Here is a 21408-nt window from a genome sequence, read left to right on the forward strand (position 1 = left end):
TTTTAATTTTATGTTAGAGTATTGTCTGGTTAATAACTTGAATCTGATGAGGTCAGCTCTCCAGACCTGTACACAGACAAAAGCTATTCATGTGAAGAAAGGGGCTTGAATTGAAAGAAAAGATTATAACTGTTAATTAATACCTTAGTGAATGTTACACGAGTAATTAAAGTAATAACAGGAGAAATGTTTCGAACGATGTAAATGCTTTAAGAAATGAAAATATATAGAATGCAATAAACGGATTTTTCTTAAAACAAAAAAGGATGTTGTGGTGGAGTCTGACCTCAGCATGAACACTACAATGGCGAGAGACCACAGTATGAATGAAAACAAGAAACTTCCTGTAAAAAGAGTCAGAAATATTCCTATGTTGTTAAAAGATTATGATATGCTGCGATATACCTTTGGGCGGCTACCATGGACCTTCCCATTAGTTATAGCACCTGTTTCTCCTGTTATTATTTTCTACTGTTACATGGTGCAAAGATATTTCACCTTTGGCGGCTGTTCCTCATCGTTACCTTTTTATTTTTCCTGCAAACTGATATCTCATATGTATTACCCCATTGTTACTGGAAGAGATAGGGTTATGTTGTAGAGTACCTACATGTATTGTTGTTGATATGATGTGTGATCTATAACGAGAACCTGGAATGTTAGGGTTTAATCAGTTGGGGGCTGGTCCTCATGGAAAACAGATCTATTTTGGATGAGGAAGAATAAATGGCCTTTAAATATACTCTACATGCCTCCTAGAATAATTTCAGAAAGACCACTGTCAAAATTTCCAAGGGGAAGATTTCCTAAAAGGGTATCGTACCCTTTGAGAATCACATAACACCCCCTTCAATGGTATGCAACTGCAATCGAGGCTACAAACCATTGATAAATCCATCTCCAAATCGCAGATAGGAGTGGGTAGCCCTTTTCAGGCACCCTCGTACTTCTGAGTTGGTCAGGGACACAAAATCCATTTTAAGAGTTGTAAAGACTTTCCTGACTTTTAAAGGGGCTTTCACTATTAGTAAAAGAGTATTCTGCAATCACAAACCTTGTGATTTTGTAAATCAGGCCCTATCTTTCCTGAATAAAACCCATGCAAAAAAAGTCTCTCTCTGGCAAGTCCTGTGACCCAGAAAACAACGAATAAAACTCCACCCCTTTCGTCAACAGCTCCCTCGGCTGGGGAGGGAATTAATTAGGCCACTCAATCTCCAAGACGTTTGGGACTCCCATGGGAGGTGGACTAGGAAAACGGAGAAAGAAAGGGCCATCTTTTCACAAATCTGGATCATGGCTGATCTTCATTAGAATACAAAAACTGGAGCACTCTGCATCTAGAGCACACCTGCCCCATCCCACCACATAGAAAGAATTTGTTATGAGGTGTTCAAATAGACACCAGAGAGAACTATAAATAAATAAATAATTAATTTTTTTCTCTGCACCATCCCTCGAAATCTCACCCCAACACGGACCCACCGCCCCACCGCTGTTACCTGCATGGACCGCGGCTGACTAAGGGCAAGCGCTACATATGGTATGTACTGGACAAGAAAGATAAAGAATAATGCTCTTTGAAGGAGGGATTGATCCTCTGACATGTCACTTGTGCCACATTGTAACATTTGGCCCTTCATTCTGGCACGATCGGTACAATCAGCTGGTAAAACCTACCTGGGGAAATGCTGTTACCACATGGCCATGGTGTTACTCTGGCCTCTTTTACAGTGAGATTACAAGTTGTGGATGTTGTGGGGGACTGCATGCTTTGTAGTTTCTCAAGTCAGTAAAATATCACATTTTAACAATTCCCTCTCATTTTTGCATTGCACATTCCTACAAGTAATACATGGAGGCATTCGCGTGGAGACATACCCTGGGCAAATTAGAGTCCAACAAAACTGGACAGGAAGACAATTTGCACCCAATATGGTATTTAACATGGGATTTTGAAGAGGCTGCTTGTGAGTCACTTATTAAGGGTAACATATACCGATTCTTAATAGTCCTTCAGCTTATCTATGTATGATTAATACAATTATGAATTTAACCCTCTGTTGTGGACAGTGTCATCATACAGGTTTTGGGGCCCTGTGCAATAAATGTTTTGTGTCCTCCTATTTGGACTAATGTTGAATTTTATTAACCTTTTTGTGCTAATTTAAGCTTGCACAGTGCCCAAAATCTTAAAGTTTGGTATACTTTCAGAAACTGAATCAAACATAAACAGTTGATATGAAATGAAATGAAATGAAATGAAATGAAATGAAAAAGGAACTTGATTGAGCGCACTGTGGCCAAGCGGCTTCCTGGCGCTGATATGTCTTGCCCAGAGCCCCAAAATTCCCTAACTTTATATTGGAGAGGTAGAGTTAGAGGAATAGATGTAATAGGGGAGAGAGATATCACCTTCCCAGGAGGGCCGTTTGAAGCTTGGGGGCCTGGGCAATTGACCGTTTTGCCCATGCCTTAAAATGGCTCTAGTTGTGTACAAACTAAGAAGGCATCTGGTGGCGACATAAATAGCACAATTGACCAATTATGAAGATTCTGCTACAGGCAGTTCTAAAAGACATCCTTCTACACTGCAAGCCCAGAATAAGTTTAATCAAAGAGTACTATGGACCAAAGCACCAGGTCTGCAGCAAAATCTTATTCAAAATGGTAACAAGCACATGGTCAAACCCCACAAAGCTAAGTATACTTTTACAACAACAAGAAAACGTTTTAGTCTCTATTGACCTGGACTTGTGTACAAATTAAATGAAAGTTACATACTTTAAACACAACAGACATCATTTGGGGCATGGAAAAATGAGGAATTGTAAAAGACAGTCCTACCTGTTACAATGTCAAAACAGGTGGTGTGAAATTTCCCAATATAAAATTCTAATCCTATGATTGCAAAAATAAGGATTGCAAAAAACAAGAGCAGTCCAATCTGCAGCAGAGGTATCATCGCCTTCATGATAGACTTTAGCACAACTTGTAAACCTGCAAGGAGATGAGAAAGGGAGGCAATCTGTTAGAAAGGGTACAGACTTTATTCCCTGCATTATTTTACCAAACCCTTGATGGTTTTCTCTTTCCCTTCATCAGTTGACATCCATCTGGTCCAAACGCCCCCTCGCTTCAAGGAGGCCTTCTACTGAACTCAACAAAATGATACTTCAATGGTGAATGCCTGCCTCTCAATCTCAAAGACTAGCAAGAAGAGGTAATGTTCCACCTACCAATACAAATCACACTAAACTTGAGAAATAAACTAAATAATAATTGTGTGGTTAAGCGATGCGTGGCCTATAAAAGATACAGATGGAAGCTTGATGCATCCACGGAATGGCTCCTTGAAATTTCTCCCTAAAATGTTCTCTTACATTAAATTCCCAAAAACATGTCTAGGAATGAAAGGGACATTTTTCACTCAGCTAATTCTGCCTGGCTAAGTGTCACTATGTCCATTTGCCAGTGGAGCCAGTCCGGGGTGGGTATTTGGCTTGCTTGAGAAGATATCTTGGTCTGGTTGTTCATCACATAGAGGAGCAGAGGCCCAAATTCTTCTCCAGCAAGTAGAACCAAAAAGGGCTCCACTGGCTCTACACTCATCAATGATAAGCATGGGAGGAGGTTGTCGAGTCACGTACTTGGGATGCCAGATACCAGTTTGAGTGGTCGGAGTACACGTACAGCCCTCAATGTTCGCAGGTCAAAATCTGAGCCCGTGGTGGCCACAATCCTGAAAGAGAGGAAACGCCTGTTAGAAAAACAGACCAATTCATTGACATCACAGCACTGACGGAATATGCTGGAGGGATGAGAATTAACTTAACTCCCATCGCCCCTCCCTGCACACATACACCACAGCCCAGCTCCCAAAGAATATGCATGATAAAATCACACAAGCAAGGACTTCCGGCAAACTGGACAGCTTGTCTGCCTGAATGGTCAGGCAATGTTACTTTAGCAGAATCGTCGCCGCATGCTGGGCAACAATAAGAAACAAATGTACTGCACACAGTGGAGTGGAAAATGGCACAATTCTTTTTTTAAATAATAAAAAAACGAATGCAATGACAAAAAACGATTGGGCTGCTATCTCGGTTAGTTCATGCAAGCTGGGGAGATAGAAATCCATGTTAACATGTTTGCATGCCCAACCTTTCAACAAGCTATGGAGAAACACACACACACATGCTCTCAGAAAATATACCATGCCCCCAGCTGTTTGCACCAGCTAAAAACAGTGAAGCTACTAGCAAGTGCCAAACCATCCTGTCTCCAACCAAACTCACTTACAAAATGCGCTTCAGCAGAAACACTTTCTTATAGGCACCCACGCTACCAATCACAGACCAATACATACTCCCAGAATGCATACTACACACTCACTGAATCCACTTTTTGCACTCTTGTTGAGCCATGTCATCTTTCAACATTTTCAGAATGTACACCACAGCCATGAACAAAAGGACATATACTCCTCAGAGGCAGACAACACGCCCACTGATAGCACCCACGCATGTGGTGCTGGCTCCACACACTCTGAGCATCCCAGACTAATTCCACACTCACAGACATTCCGATAATCCACAGAGTCAGGGTTATATCTTCCATTTCCATTCAAGGTCTTTTGTGTCGGATTTCTACTCGTGATAAAGAGGTAGACAATCAGTGAGAACTGTCCTTCTGTCCAGACCTCAGTGCCTCCATTTGCTTTTCCAACACTTAATGCCAGACTTCAAAAGTAAATGTGAGGTGAACGACCACAGAAAGGAAGGGAACTGGCCCCAATGCCTTTAACTGCGCACCGCTCATTTCACATTCCTCACCACTACCTCGAACCAGAAAAGAACCCAATATCCCTTCCGCAATGGCAAAGAAGACTCCTCTTCCCCACCCTAGTACAACCTTAGGCCGTGAACACGTTTAAGAGGTGCCTTCCTTTACCCCTACAGACAGATACCTCTGCTGTACCCTTGACTGTTCACACTACATTTCTCTCCAGGGGCCTTTGTTTAGGGGTTTGTTTCTGGTACTGGTTGATCCTGGACCCTAGTTGAATCAACGAGCAGCAGTCACATCCCAGCCCTCTGTTATCTTATCTACAATTCCGTCCTCTCTGTTGTGGTCCACGTGAGGGTACTTCACTGCTTGCTGATCTGAGTTTGTGTACCACATACTTTATTAGGGCCTCTTCCTCACTGTCTTCATGAGGCAGAGATGTTCTCTTTGCTACCACATCTCACTCCACATACTTGGTTACCATGTCCTCAGTTTCTTCTGGTCGCCCTGGGGTATTCTGCTAGTGCTTCTTTCACCCCTTCTCTGTGATCTTCATCCCCAATTCCATAACATGTTTTACTTCCAAGCTCACATATTTTAGCTACGGACAAATCCAGCTATCTACATTTTCTAAGAATGTGCTACATTTTCCTTTGCTTTTCCATTTCAAATTCCAGGTTTCTAATAATATTCTATGACAACTCTTTTGGACGTCCTTGTTAAATTACTCAAGAAATCCCAAAATGCAGAAATCGTGAACATCAGCCTGTTCCTTTAAGACCCCTCTAGCAAAGGCTACCTGTATATGTCCACTCACACTTTTGTATAAGTTCGCTATGGTATGTTTATGTGATAAACTCACTACTACCCTTTAGTATTGTGTATATACAGACAGAGATCATTCAGTGCACCAGCAATAGACACCCACACAACTGCACAACCAGGCTGTGGCGTGTTCATCTCACAATTCCATGACATTAGTTAATAACCAAGCTCTACAGCCTGACAGTGGTGTGCACATATTCAAAGCTCGTCTCATGGTACGAGGACCAGGTCATACAGCCTGGCTCTGCTGTGTACATATTAGAGCTTTGATCATGAATGGGAACCATGCCCTACAATCGGGCTGTGGTGTGTATGTGTCTGAACACAAAGCATGGTAAAGAGAGTCGAACCTGCAAAGTTGATGTGGTGGGCACTTACTGTGATTTCATTAGACATACACACTCTTTGTTCTGCTGTAGTGTGTGCGTACCTTGAACTCATTACATGAAATAGAAGCAAACTGTTACAAGCTGGTGCTGTGTTCATGGCACAGTACAGCACTGTGGCCCTTTCAAGCTAGCGACAATATTGTGTATATAGAACTCAGACTATGGAACATACAGCAGACCCTACACACTCAATAGCGTGTGAAAGTATCTTAAACTTATATCATGGTATATAATCTAGGCCCTACGACGGACAGAGTCTGTATGTACCCTGCGCTCATACCTCGCTGCAGTAGTCTACACCTGACATGTTGCTGTGGTTCCGGCTTGCCCTGATCTCATGTTCTCTTAAAGGGAGCCAGACTTGCAGTGTTGTGGTGCTATGTACTAATTTAAAGCTCATACTATCAGATAGGAAACAGTCCCTAGTACTTTGTTGATGTGTATTTATCTTAAACTCACTACTTCCAGCGCAGTGTGCGTATCAGGGTTTCATATCATGTGACGGTGAGTTGGTAGTACCACCTTGCGGTGACGTGTATGTGTGAACATAAGATCATCTAGGGCTTGCTTTAGGAATGACCCCCTTTAGAGTACACAGTGCCTCCCTCCTATCAATGTGCAGGCCCCTCAGTCCTCTCCTCAGGATGCTTGGCCTTTCTATACTTGGGTCTACTCTCTATGGTCTTACCTCTGAGTCTAAACCCTGGCTTGTTCCTGTCCAAGGGGGTGCACTGTTTCCATCACATTTAGTGTCACGCTGCAAAGTCTTTATAATTCTTGTATATGAAGGCACTGACATTGTATGCAGAGCATCGGTCCAAAGTATTACTGTACGTACAGAGATGGTACCCAGACCAGACTCCACGGCAGGGCGCTCATCTAGTGCACGTGCAGAGATAAAGAACAGAGCAGACACAGCTACTGTATGTAGAGATACAGAAGAGACCAGCTACGGTGGCAGTTCACAATCAGACACAAAGAACAGTCAAAGAACAGAGTACAATAACAGACATAGATACCCATACTGACAGATATTTGGGGCACAGTAACAGAACAAGGTACAAACACACATGAGTAGAAAACAGTTACAGAATACAGTGGCAGTCGTGCAACCTGCATTGCACACAGAACACATTCACAGGCACAAAGAGCAAAGGTCGCATACCCATAAAGAAGTGTGCAGTTGCAGACACAGAGCCCATAGGCAAACCGATGCACAGACTACCGTCACAACACGACTAAAACACAGCCACAACACACAGGCAGTTCAGTTACAGACAATCAGAGCACAGGCATACAGAAGCTCAGGCCTAGAGTCACAAAGCAAAGTACCTTCACAGACATTCAAACACAATCACAGCATGCAGAGCATTATGACAGACCTACTATACAAAGCACATCCTCAGAACAAAATAAAGTGACAGACATAAATAATACACCTACAGGACAAACAGAACAATCACAGAACATAAATAGTACGATCACAAACAGATCATGAACAGCCGATGATATAAAGTGCACATTCAAAGAAATAGGGAACTACATTCACATACAGAGAAAAATCAAGGACACATAGAAGTACAGCCACATATACAGGCACATATATGAGGAGCTTCACCAAAGATATACAGTATACCGTACATGTGGCAGAGACACGAACATGCTGAGTACAGTCACGGGCGTAGAGAGCATAGCAAGGAACGAAGCAGCACAGTAACAACACAGAAAGCACAGTCACAGTCATAGGCAGCAAAGTCATACAAAGTGCAGCCAAAGATACAGAAAAGAGAGACAAAGCAGAAGCAGTCAAATAACTGACAAACATAACATAGACACATACATAAAAACACATTCACATACAAATATGCAGAGCAGAGTCACAGACATGCACAGCACATTCATACACAGTACTGTCACAAAAATACAGAGAACAGCAACAAACAAAGAACATGATCAGGGTACATTCACAGACAGATAGAATACAATCACAGGCATAGACAGTCTCGGGTGTGCAGAGCACAAACATTTGGAAAAGTCACAGATTTACAGAAACATACGCTTACGCAACCCAATCACAGCCAGGCATTATAGTGAAGAACAAAGTCACAAAGACACAAAACAGTCAAAGACACAGAAAAGGACACTTCAGAGCACATTCAAGGACACACAGAAGCACTTGAACAGCGTTAGAGGAGAAGTCTTAGAATATATAAGCATACTTACTGAACACACTCCAAATTCACACTCAGAGAACATACACCAACAAACTTTTCACACAGGCTACACCAACAGTGGTACACTGGCAGCATATACACCAACAGTATTTGAACACAAACAAACAAGAGCACACAAATACATATACGCAATCTACGCTACTACACCTGAGCTCTTAGAAGGTAATGCATAACAGACACGCACAGAATACATATCTGATCACTGAACGTGCAATTTCCATTTACACAAAATACACCATTTGTGCTATCAATATGGCTCCTAAGCCTGGGTCAAACATTCATTTGAAACTCGAAACATGCAAAATATGTCAGTTCCATGGAATTCTGTGGGATTTTGCTGTTTCGACGACATATCACAAACGTTTTAGCATTCTCCGCAACCATCATGAAATGTCATTTTTCATTCATGGCTTACCTTTGGCACATTTTCACCATTGTTTCGAGGAAACGAAAAGCAAAGTTGTGTCACAAAATGCTTTTCACAAAAAAAAAAAAAAAAATCGCCCAGGACTTTGTCCATCATTCTCACACAATGACGTGTGCCATCCTTACTCAGAAAATAGGCCATCAACCCTTGCAGAACATACACCAATTGCATTTGAACAGCATATGCTAACTGCACTCAGAGGCCATACAACCGCTGTACTCAGAACATGATCTGACTGCACTCAGAGAACACACATTTACTGCACTCACAGAGCATATTCCAGACGGACTAAGAGAACAACCTCCCATAGCACTCACAGAGCATACACAACAACTAAAATTAATAACAAAACACGAACCTCAGATATTATACAGAAAATGCACTCCCTGAGTATTTAATAACTGCACTCACATAAAAATATTAAGGGCTTGATTTAGATCTTGGCAGATGGGTTACTCCGTCACACTGGTGAAGGATATCGCGTCCGCCAAAATATAAATCTATTCTATCCTATGGGATTTATCTTCCGGCAGACAGGATATCAGTCACAGCTGTGGCAGAGAAACTAGTCCGCCAAGATCTAAACCAAGCCCATAATTGTGTATAAACACACACCTCCTCACTCTGGGAAAGTGTGCTAGTTCCACTCACAGAAAAGGAGCTAGGACGTGCTATCCAAGAACTTAGCCAGCTGCAGTCATGGAATAAATACCAAAAGCTCTCATAGAACACATCAGAGCCGCATTCACAGACCATACCCCAACTACACTCACAAAAAGTACACCAATAGCCATAACAGAAAGTAGATCAACTACAGTTCTACAGCATACACATAATGCACACACTGAAAACACGTCAAATGCATCCACTGAACATAACAACTGCACCCTCAGAACATATACAATCTGTATGCACAGAAAACTCCCCACTGACACTTAAACAATCTATAGCAACTGCATTCACAGAAAATAGATCAAATGCACCCACAAACCACATCCTCAGCATATATACTGAACAATATCAACTGCACTCCTAGAACATTCACCGAAAGCACTCAGACAACACACACAGAGTGCACTTACAGAATATATTTCAACAGCACTCAATAATCAGGCCCTGAGAGCGTTAAACGGAAATTCACCAACTGCACTCACAGAAAATGCGTCATGCAGTCTCGCAGAACATACCTCAACTAAATACAAAGAATGTACACCAACCAAACTCACACAGCATGCATAAAGTTTGCTCAAGGAATACCACTCGTAGTACATGTGACACACTTAAGATACACAATTCACCAACGATACATCTCTCACAGTCACAGAGAAAACCCCATGCACACGGAGAACATGAAGTATATACATGTAGAGTAGAAAATATACACCCAAAGAGTATACACCACATACTGTACCGTCAGTGCGTCCCGTTAAGCTAGTGGTGGTTAATTACCATTAATGATATGTCTGAAAAGGGCACCGTGACCCTTTGAAATACTTTTACACCTGGACTACTCACATATCTTTCAACTCCCGTTTTCCCAGCAACCTGCAAAGAGGATATGTGACTTTTAATAGCAAAATTTGGAGAGAAGTTGTCAATTCCTGCCCCTAAGTGATCTCTGAACCAACTTCCACCACGGTCCCTAGTGCAGCATGGAGTTTCTAGTCGATTACACCAAACCATGGTCCTGGGCCCACCTGACCACTATCAGAATTCCAAGGGGCTTGCAGTCAAGGGGGGGATTACAAAACAGTGGGGGGTCCCTATGACTTCCAGGGTGGGGATACAGACACAAAAACATCACAAAACAAACATAGCAATGCAGGAGAGGAGAAAGGGATTATGAGGCGACAGAGCAGCATAGCAGACCCCAGTATTCACATAGTGCCAAAGAGGCCTACATACCAGGGTGCAACACAAATATACACATAGATTAGACACAACTATTCATAGTGTGGTGACGAGGCCTGCAATCCAGGATACAGCTTTGATACACATGAGGGTTGGGTCCTAAATAGACACAAAGGTAAAAGCGCAGCAGGGCAGATCCATCTATTCACAGAGCACACATGAAGCTTGGAAACCTTACACAGCTTAAATAAACAGAAAGGTGTCTTCCACGTGCGGAAGCATGAGCTGAAATGGAGCAGAGCACATCCTTCGACTCACATAGTGCCCTTGAGAACAGAAAACCAGGATCAGCACTGATATGTGTGTGAGAGAGAGAGAGAGAGAGAGAGAGAGAGAGAGAGGGTGGGGTGGAGTGGTGGTCCTCTAGTGGGTGGATGGCTGTCACAGTAAATAACTCTGATGATGGACGCACTACTTTACACACAGGAAGGAAATATGCGTAAAACCCCTGAAGCCGTGTTACATTACTGCACCTTTTAATGTCAGGTTACTGCAAATGTAACTTTAAATTGTGAATTACATGTGAGAAAAAGTTGTTTCCTTATGTTTCTTCAGAGTTCTGTAGTTAGTACTAGCTTTTTGTTGTGAACTGCGCATGGCTTTCTTGTGCAGTATAGTGGTATGTGACAATGCTTTAAAAAGTAAAATCGTGTAAAATGTCTGGGGATAAGTATATTTAACACAACTTGTTACACTGTGCAATTTTCTCTGAATGGGGGCAGAGTGCCAATGAGGCCTGGGTGAATGGCAGTTAATCACACTGTATGATTCCCAAAGCGTACATGAGTGCTTTCAGATGGAGGGGTGCAGTCAATGAGTGAACCGATGAGGGGTAAAGCAGACCCCTCTACGCACAAAGTGCCGGCCAAGCCCTCAGACGGGCTCTTGATAATGTGGCTGAGGATGGGCTATCTATGGCATGGGCGGGGGATGACCGCTATCCAGTATGTACTGGGGGTGGGCGCTCCTCATTACTGAGTGGCACATGCACAGAGCCCTTAGTGTTCGGAAGATGATGCCCCTGTGGCTTGTGCAGATGTTGGGCAGGATTGTAGTAATTGCTTTTAGTAAGCACAACAACGCACAGGCACAATTGTTGATGGCGTTGACCCGATGACTGAGTTAGTGCTATGTGTTTCGCAGGAGTACGAGGTTTTACACTACTCTATGACATTATGCTGAATTCCATGCTGGATGGCCATAAACCGATAGAGTTAAGCCGTACCACCAAATATTAGAATGTACCTGTACTTCACTTTTGCCTGCTTGGACGAACGCTATGGACAGTCTTGGTCAGGCAGGCTCTAAGTACGAATGCTGTGTTTTCACAGTCATGGTCAAGACAAGGCATTACCTATGTGTGATAATCATAAGTGTAGAAGTTCAATGAGGTCACAGGTCGGACATAAGATTAGTAGGAATAAGATTAGTGACAGAGACGAACACTGACTGAGATCACAGGTAAGGGTTCTGAGGAAGAGGGTAGGCAGCTATCTGCTGGGAACAATCAGAGAGGAAGATTCAAACCATAGGTGGAGTAGGGTCTCAAAAACAAACTGCTCCAGGCATTCAAGCTGTATTTTGGGGCTGGTGGCGTCATTTGTTGTTGAAGGTGGATCACTGTTGTTGGTTGCTCTTCTGATGTAGCTGAGGCGTCTGCCAACTCTGGTACTTATTGAGTTCGATGTCATCACAGATTTTTTATCCGAGCTAGGCACCCACTCAGGTATTTACTGAGTCGGATGTGCTCACAGGGGTGTTTTACAAAGCAGAGTGTCCACAAAGGTTATAATGAGTTAGATGTCTTCACAGAATGTTAACTAAGCCAGGTGTTCACATAGGTGTTTTCATGTAAGTTAAGCACTTCGTTGACACGCAGTTACATGAAACAGGTATCAATAAGAGAATCGAACTGACCCAAGGGTCTGCACGGATTCTGAACTGCACGTGATATTCACACACGGAAACACCTATGAAAGGAGCAACACCTCAGAGAGAGGAAGTCAAGGTCTTCCGGCATAAAATAGTCTGCAAGCTCTAAAACGAAGAAGAGGATGAACTGCTACTGGTCACTTTCACCATCCAGAAATCAGGCACCCCAGGAGCAAGATAAGGCAAGGAATAGGAGAACAAACCTTTTCCTTTCCTCAGAGCCCAAAAAGGTAGGTGCACTGGTAAGGGGTCGTTCGTATGCTGGGTATTTGTAGATGACTGTGTCAAAACACATACTTTCATGTTGGATACTAAGTAGAGGGTGCTGTGTCTTTTTTGTCCTGTACCTCTGTTGAGACCTGTTTCCTGATACCCTTGAGATTCTCTTGACCGGCAAGACTTTGGGCTTGCACTGCTTCCCCCATACAAGTGTAATTCACTTGCTTGTGCGACTTCAAGAGGGGGGGGGGTAATTTCTCTACTGACAAAATGTCCACGTGAATTCCTTGAATGGTGAGACTTTGGCAGAGGTGTTTCCCTACACCACAGAAGGGGAAATGTGTTGTGTTGCATTGTATCGTAGCATCTATATAGTGATTACTAACCCTTTGTCGAGGGCTGATGTGCTTGCCTACATAGGTAGTACACCGTGTACGGGGTTTGGAAGGAAAGGTGGTACGTTTGTTTTTCGATCTCATGTGAAGAGTGTTTTCAGGTCGTACAGGATGACCACCGAGGTGCTGTTATTGTGCTATGGGAAGCAGTGCTTACAGTATGATGGCTTAAGAAGTGTGAGAGACAGGAGTACAGTTTATGGTTTCTAGTATGCCGCCATCTTTGGTCAGCTCTGAGGGTCTCTTTGTGGTATTTCTTAGGATCATAGTTCACTAAGCTTTGTATACATATATGATCCTGAGCAGGCATAAGCTGGAGGGAGATTATTGGATGGCCTTCATTTCATGAGCAGTGGTGCTGGCTTGGTTGCTGCCATGTCGGTTCAACCTAAAACACATTGGATGGACATAGCTGGTACTCAGGGGAACTTGAAGAAGCGGATAGCAGCTTGCGGTCAGCCAAATAGCCTTAAGTCAAGTGTATAGTGTCCACATATTGACTTAACCCAGCTTTGAGTCTCACATAGGTACTTAGATAAGCGAGGCGCCCACTTATGTACTTCACCAAAAGAAGCAATCAACACGTTCTCAATAACAGGAATCCACTCTGGTAGCTAAATCAACCAACTGTGCAGCCAAGTATTCTGTTGCAGTAGAGGTCCACATGTGTATTTAACCGAGCTAGATGTTAACAGGGGTATTTAACGAAGCTAATTGTCTGCAGCATTTACACAAGCCATGTGTTTACGTGTATTTACATGAACCAGGTGTTCACACGTTTTTAGCTGATCCAGGTGTTTACATAGGCTGTTATCTAAGATAGAAGTCCACACAAAAAATAGATTATTACAAGTGACTACAGATGTGTCCGCAAATATATTTGTCTGAGCTTTATGTCCAAACAAGTATGTGCCTAATCTTATACTCGAAAAGTACTACAATATAGAATGTATAGGTAAACACACCTATGTGTGCGCGCACACCACACACACACGCATTCTTCCAGCTGGGTGATGACATAGGTATTTATGAATCATGTGTGCACCCAGCTGTTTAATTGAGCCACATGGCCACACAAGTGAAACATACTCCCCAGTTGAAAATGTACTGTGTAGTTAAGTGCAGATGCATACACAGCTATCTAATTGTGTGCGGTACGTAAACAGTTATCTACTGATCCACACAACGACACATTTATTCCCAGGCACTGTATACGCGCAGGTATTTACCTGACCCAAGTGTACAGAGCATTATTTATCTGAATGAGATACCTCTGACAGTATTTAAATGAGCCAGACCTGTACACATGGGTTTAGGTCAGTCAGTTATGCAGTAGAGGTGGGGGGAATGTTTTGTACCGCACGCAGAGTAGACAGAATTCAGGTCACTCTGCCTTACTCTTTAATGGGGAGTTCTGGCCAAATTCTATCATTCGCCATGTGGCAGATTTTTTCTCCAGTGAGGCTCCAGAAAATACAAGCTGGTGCATGCGAGCAAGCTTGAGCATCCCCTAGCGTGGTTTTCTAACGCGGGCGGTCACGGGCAGTCCCAAGCGTTCAAAGGGCTGCCATTCATGTAGATTTGCTGCCATTCGAGTAGGTTTTCTATTGGAGCAGCAGCAAAATCAACTCAAATGGCAGCGATCTCTATCACAATCCATGGTGCCATTCACGCTTATTTTCAGCGCTACTCGCACTACCAGTACTAAATTGCAGTGCGAGAAGCGCAAGCTGCATATTTCTCTGTAGAATCTCACCGTTTTTATGTTACTCCGCTAGTTCTGCCCACTCCTAGTATGCACACAGAGAGTTACCCTACCTAGATAGGCCCACAGGTTTTCCCTGAAAACATGTGTAGAAACAGATTAAAATGAGCCAGTTTCCCACAGATCAATTTTACCTGAGGCAGGTGTCCATGTGGGGATTCACCAGAACAGGGTTTTGACACGGTAATTTGCCTGAGCCTGGTATCCATACACCACGTAACTTAATAGGTACAAAGGGAATGCATTTAAGTCAGGTATACATAGGGGTATTTATTTGATCCATGTATCCAATCAGGTTCTTACCTGAGCCAGATCTCTGCAAACCAAATGAACTGTACTAGATTGACACACCACAATTTACCTGAACAAGGAGTCAATCGAGGTATTTAACTGAACCAGCTATCTATACAAGTACTTAATTGAGGCATATGTTTCCAAAGATTTTCATGGTATGGTAGCGGAAAATAGATAGCGTAATGTTCACTGAAACTTCTTGCCGTTCAAAGTAACGCAACAGAACACTAAGGTGTTCTCTCTACAAACCTGAGCATAGTAAAATAGATATGTTTTTAATCATTGTATAAAATGACTGAGCTTGGTATCAACACAACCATTTACCAGAGCACATTCTCTTTAGGTATTTACCTAGGACATATATCCACACAGGTATTTAAACAAGCCAGGTGAACACAGGGGTATTTAAGTTAGCTAGGTGTCTACAAAGGAATAAGTCAATGCTAGATGTACAAACAGATATGTCCTGTGTCCTCGTACCAGTCATTACATATAAGGTAACAACCTAGAGACATAAAAAACAAACAAGGAAAATGCTGTGTAGACAAGTCCCACCCATTTTTCCTTGGTTGACATAAAGCACTTGTCCTTTGCAGCATCCTCCTTTCCAGGTCTCGCCTATGTAGCGTGAATGCGCTACATAGGAAACATTTAGCCGTCGTTCATCTCTTTTTCGAAGAACATACTCGTGCTTGTGGCGGCATACACCTTGCGGGAGCGCGCATGGGCGTGCCACAAGCACGAGTATGTGCTTTGAAAAAGAGCAGACTGCTCTCCCCAGTGCGTGCTCCACTCGCGAGTTCACCCCTCCGCCTCTCTCTCCTGCTGCGGCCTGCATGTCTTTTTCTTTTTTTAAACTTTCAGCGCGAGGCACGCGCACGCTTGTCTTACAATGTTCTCACAGCTGTAAATTGGTCCGTTAGTCTATTGACTTTTCCATAAAACCCTCTTTCCCTTTTCCTTTACCTCCCCCCCATTTTCGTCTACCCCCTGCCTTCCTCTTTTTCCAGCCCCATATCTCTCATAGTGTTGTATTGTGGTGTTTATATAGCGCCTGCCGCTCCTCCACTGGGACTCCTGGGCGCATGCAAGCCTTAAATGGACAGAGATGTAAGCGTTGCTGTGACTAATGCAGGGATGCCCCATGGCTCCATCCTTTCTCGTCCGCTGTCTATCTGACTTCCCACAATGGCAGCAGATCAAAGGATCTCTCCGTCTCTGCAGAACGCAGGGCACATCGGCCTCTTTGTTTGTTGTTGCTAGGTTCCCAGTAAATGAAAAGAAAATGGTAGTGGCATGCTAATCCGACTCGTTATAGTACAACAATATCTTCTCCCCACACAACTCTGCCTCCATCCATCTTTTCTTTAATCCGTTATTTCATGCCTTTGCCTTTCCCTAGCATTTCAAACTGTGTTTGATGTGTTTTTCGCACGCAGACCAGCGGACCTTCAAGTGAGATAGACATCTGTTAACCACAGCTTAATATTTCCCTTCCTGTCCCTCTGTTGCTTACCTGCCAAAACTTTGAGACCTTTTTGTTGACTTATGTAGCGAGAGCTTGGCCCAAGGGCGTTTTATTTGAGCATTAAACCAGGCATGACCACCATTGAAACTTTGTCCCATCACTCTTCTCTCTGACTCATCCCAAATCTTTCTGATTACTATGAACTCACACACATCCTTTTTCAAACTTTCCCCGCCATTTTAGCCAATTTACCCAACTCACAAGCGCACGTCCACTCATCCCAATAGCAGTTTTATGCTCTCTTTTCGAATCCATTCCCATCATTCCATCCCTGCTTTGAAGCACTACTAAGCACAACATAACTCATGAGCACAAACTTCACACAAATAATCCACAGGGAGAACAAGAAGCATTTGCAATGCAAAAGGTCTCGCATTTACGTGAGAATAAGCTATTGGCATTGTAAATGACAATGCCTTTTATTTATGTTTTAAAAACCAACATGTAAATAAAAGCCATTGCCATTTACAATGCCAATAGCTCAAACTCTCACAACTGCGAGACCTATTGCATTGCAAATGCTTGCATAGATTATCTACTGAAAATTGGTGAAGCACACCCTGATATATTCTTTCACCAGCGACACAGTCACATGGATCTGCCATGTGACACTTTGACAGAAGCCTAAATGACTGCAGGGGATGATTTATGGATGTTTCTTCTACAAAATGTTATATAGGAGTTACTCTTCTATTAGCCTGCTGTTTTCCACTTATGTCACATTTAAGTGATCCTGTAGGTTGAGATGCCTCACCTAAGTGATATGGTGCTGTCAATGTGTCTCAACGGGGTAATGATAGTACCTCTTTTGTAAGATTTTCTCAGTAAGGATCATCTCGGACACTATTTAGGCAATTGTGAAGTGCCTTCGCATCTCCTGTGTTTATCGTATCAATTGAGTTGTCTCCTCCACCCTCACACTTTGCAGTCAGTTTTACAAGGCCAAGCTTGCATTTTGCTCTGTATGGTGACCATTCGGCAGTACGAGTTGAATCAGTTCATCCCTTTGCCACTCAGTGACATTTGTTGTGCCTCCTGTAATTTACAAGTAGAAAAAACAGGGCACATGGTCTGTTCTTCTTGGAGATATTGTTCAGATAGTGCGTACTGTATGTCATTTTGATAGGATTTCATGTTTACAGCCTGCTTTCAATTTTCTTGCTGTACTAATGGGCTAAGAGATTTCAATCTTGGTGAAGTGGGATGAACATTGTTGTCTAGAGGAAACAGCCTCATTCTAACAAGGTTGCCACAGATAAATAGTACTCTTTTGAATTTTATTAAATTAACCTATACCTAAGGCAACCCACTGCCTTCCTCAACTCAGGTCTGAGATAACTTTGCATGCAGGTCCATTCCTATGCTCTCCCTGAGTGAACCCACCAGCACAAAGCTTCCCCAGAGTCACAAGAGCAACACACATTGGCATAGCCAATAGTTCGCGCCTTTGGGACCTTATAAGTGTTTAGCCATGCAACACTTGATGTTGTTGCACCAAGGATATTGTGCTGTATAACTAAACACTTATAAAGTCCCACAGACGAGAGCTATTGGCTATGCCAATGCTTATTTATTTTTCCTGCCTTTGACTGAGACAGGGATGCTAGGATTGTGCTGAGACCTCTGATGAGCTTGGTTCTTTTAATCACCCCACCCCTGATAGTTCTTTGTTGGGCTACGGACAAGGGGGCTTAGATAAGGGATATCGATAATATAACTGTACATCTATACTGTAATCTTCAATGGGATGCTCTTGTGGGGAGGAGATTTCAATGTTTGCAGTTCAATGAATGGAGACGCTGCAACTCTATGGAAAGCGTTTACTAGGGGACGGACTAACATGGATGTGATATGTAGTCCTGCATAGAAAGAGGACTGAGTATCCAGGAAAAGCAAAGTAAAATGAGCTTAGAACCGGTGGTTTCAGTCATAGCCAGCCCAAAGAAAATGTGGCAGCCATCTTAAAGTGGACACCAGACCAAATGGGGGTTTCCAAAAGCACTTTAGAATGTGCAATTTCCATTCACTAGAAATAACCAAGACAACAAGCAACACAATGGTAAACTGCACTGTGTTCTGGAAGAGCTGCGAAACAGCCACAGATATTAAGAACAGAGGCCACAACAAGTGGTGAGAAGCAAAAGAGAAAGAATTCAAGAGAAAGCCAAAGCCCAAACCACTCAGCCCCCCAAAAAGATCACCTGAGAAAAGAAGCCGAAAGCATCATGTTAGGGGACAGGAAAGCCCAGTATGATGCAGCTGCATTTTTAATGCCACCCCCACCATTTGAGACCGCCAAGAAGCAGAACAGAGATAGGCAGAATGGATCGAGAATTTCAATGCCTTCATAGAAGCCCTTGAAGAACCAGATGATGGAAAAATAATCAATATCTCAAGAATCTGGGAGGAGATCAGGTATAGGACACCATAAAAAAGTTCTCAAAACAACAAGTAGTCTTCTACCAGAAACTGAAAGACCCACTTCCAAAGATTTTTATCCTGCCACTAATGTCAACTATGAGAGGTTCATGTTCCGTAGAGTGTCACAGATGCCTGGTGAAACAATGGATGAACTTGCTGAATGCCTGGAAAAAACGACTAAAACATTGCAAGTTCAGTGAATTCAAAGAAGCCAAAGACTGTACATCCCAGATGGTTGCCTTTCAGGATTTTTTCTAGAGGAGGTGCTACAGGAAACACACACATTGGATAAAATGTTGGCAACAGCTAGAGCCAAAGAAAGAGCAGAAAAGGAAGTGCCCCTCAAGGAAGCCAGCAAATCTCAGCCAGAAAATGTAATGGCCATGATAAGTCAGAAGACAACAAGGAAAGAAAGCATGAACACCACATCAGGACGTCAAAATGAATGCATTTACAAACCCAGCTATCGGTGTGGACATATGAAAGCAAATGCCCACCCATGGGCCACGTGTGCAAAAGGTGTGGGAAGAAAAAAAAAATTTTTAAACAGTGTGTCAAGTCAGAGACATCTCAAAAAAGAATAACTACTTCGCTGGAGGTACTGGAAAGGGTCATGACAGCAAAAGGAATGAGAGACATCATGTAAGGGTCATCATGCCCTACACAAGAAATCCGTCAACATCACCATCTCCCCGATCTGTCACATCCACTCACAGCTGCGAAGAAGACTAAATCCTCATGCTGTTGGACAAAGCAGCACTCCAGCAAACTCCCTCAACACACCTTTGGATTGAAGGCAAAGAAATAAAGTTCATATTGGAGAGTAGAGCCTCCGTAAATGTCATGGGGCTCACAGAATTCAAGAAACTGATAGACAAAACAAAGCTTGAAAAATTCAAGGCGCAAATCTACATATAGACAGCCGTGGACCCATTAGCTTGTAGAGGAAAATCCACGATTGCATATGAGAGAGCGCCATTTAAAGTGAAATTTGTAGGGGTGCAGCATATGTACAAGTAGTCAGCACCCGCATATGTAGAGGCCTGTTAATCATGTTTAGATGCAATGTATGAAAGAGTACTAAAGTAAATTGGTATCAGAAAATGTGCAGAGCCAACGTTACAAAGTGCAATCCATGCTTGCTGAAAATAGATGCTTTTAAAATGAAACCTTCTTCTTATGCAACGTGTGTTTAGCAATGCAATTGAACTTGAGATCTGCTTTATCTGAAACGTAACGGTCTACACATATATTTAATGATTTGCTTAAAGTAGAAAATGCATATGCTGTTTAAGGTTGGAGGCCTAGTGAACTAAGAAGAAGGAATGCCAATGTAAAGCGTTGGGCCTATAAAACAAGCTGTGGCCTAGTTCCTTTGGAATTGGTGTAGGCCTGTTGGAGAATGCCTTGCTTGACATTTAACTGTAGAAATGATTTATAAATGAACCTTTATAAAATGTTGCAATATCTGTAGACTGTGAGCTACTTGCGTGTATTCCTTTGTAGGCGCCTCATCGAGCAGATAGTAGAGTAGAAGGGCCCATTGTGTAAGAATGTTAGGATTCTAGACCTAGACATGGAGGAGTAGACCCGGAATTCAAGGAGGCAACTTGAAAGGATGAAGAGCCTGAGACCCAAGGACGGCTGAACGGACACAGATGGATCCACACCATGTGGAATTTTACAGAACCCAACACCTTCTAGAGGGGCGTACCTATAGGCGTGTCCTTAACATTGTGGGGTTTCGTATTAGGGACAGCACCCGAGGGTGGAGACAGAGCAGATGGCTGAGGAGCTAGAGAGAGCGGTCGCATGGGCAAGGAGCTTAGCAGCGGTGATGGAAATTCTAGTCTAAGAGAGAAGGTGGCGAACTTCTTAGGAAGTCACCACGGCGGACACCTTTTGGTTAGGTTGGGCTATTGTTGAGTAGGGATGTCATCTAGCATAGAGTAGGGACAGACTAATCTGAATTAATGTCTTATATCCTGATGAGTACCAGAACTCAAGTTATAGCTATTCTGTTTAGTTTAATGATTCTGGAGTTGATTCTCATTCTGTTCATTAGCCGGTTGAGACTTTTCCGTAGGATTATGTTTGTATTAGTACCTGTTTATCTCTTGAACCTCTTGCTGAGGTGCCTGTATCTTCAGTTATTTTTGGTTATGTAATAAACCTTTTAAATTCAGTCTTTAGTCAGTGGTTCTTTGGGGAAAGTATTTTGGTATCTTGAATTTGAACTGTTTAGCTGTGATTAGATTACCTAAATTCACTCTATGACAG

General features: G+C 42.8%; 1 protein-coding gene across 1 annotated transcript in view; it reads right to left on the reverse strand.

Moving 5' to 3' along the window:
- The window catches only part of CACNA1A (calcium voltage-gated channel subunit alpha1 A), a 1120700-nt gene that overhangs the window by 875504 nt on the left and 223788 nt on the right, over positions 1-21408 (reverse strand). The window contains exons 3-5 of the mRNA XM_078685323.1: positions 10179-10208; positions 3651-3742; positions 2848-3000 (exon numbers count right to left, since the gene is read on the reverse strand). Of these exons, the coding sequence (XP_078541449.1) occupies positions 2848-3000; positions 3651-3742; positions 10179-10208 (275 nt within the window). The remainder of the gene's footprint in view (positions 1-2847; positions 3001-3650; positions 3743-10178; positions 10209-21408) is intronic.

The sequence above is a fragment of the Lissotriton helveticus genome, chromosome 1_1 (assembly GCF_964261635.1).
Source record: "Lissotriton helveticus chromosome 1_1, aLisHel1.1, whole genome shotgun sequence".
Classification (NCBI taxonomy): Eukaryota; Metazoa; Chordata; class Amphibia; order Caudata; family Salamandridae; genus Lissotriton; species Lissotriton helveticus.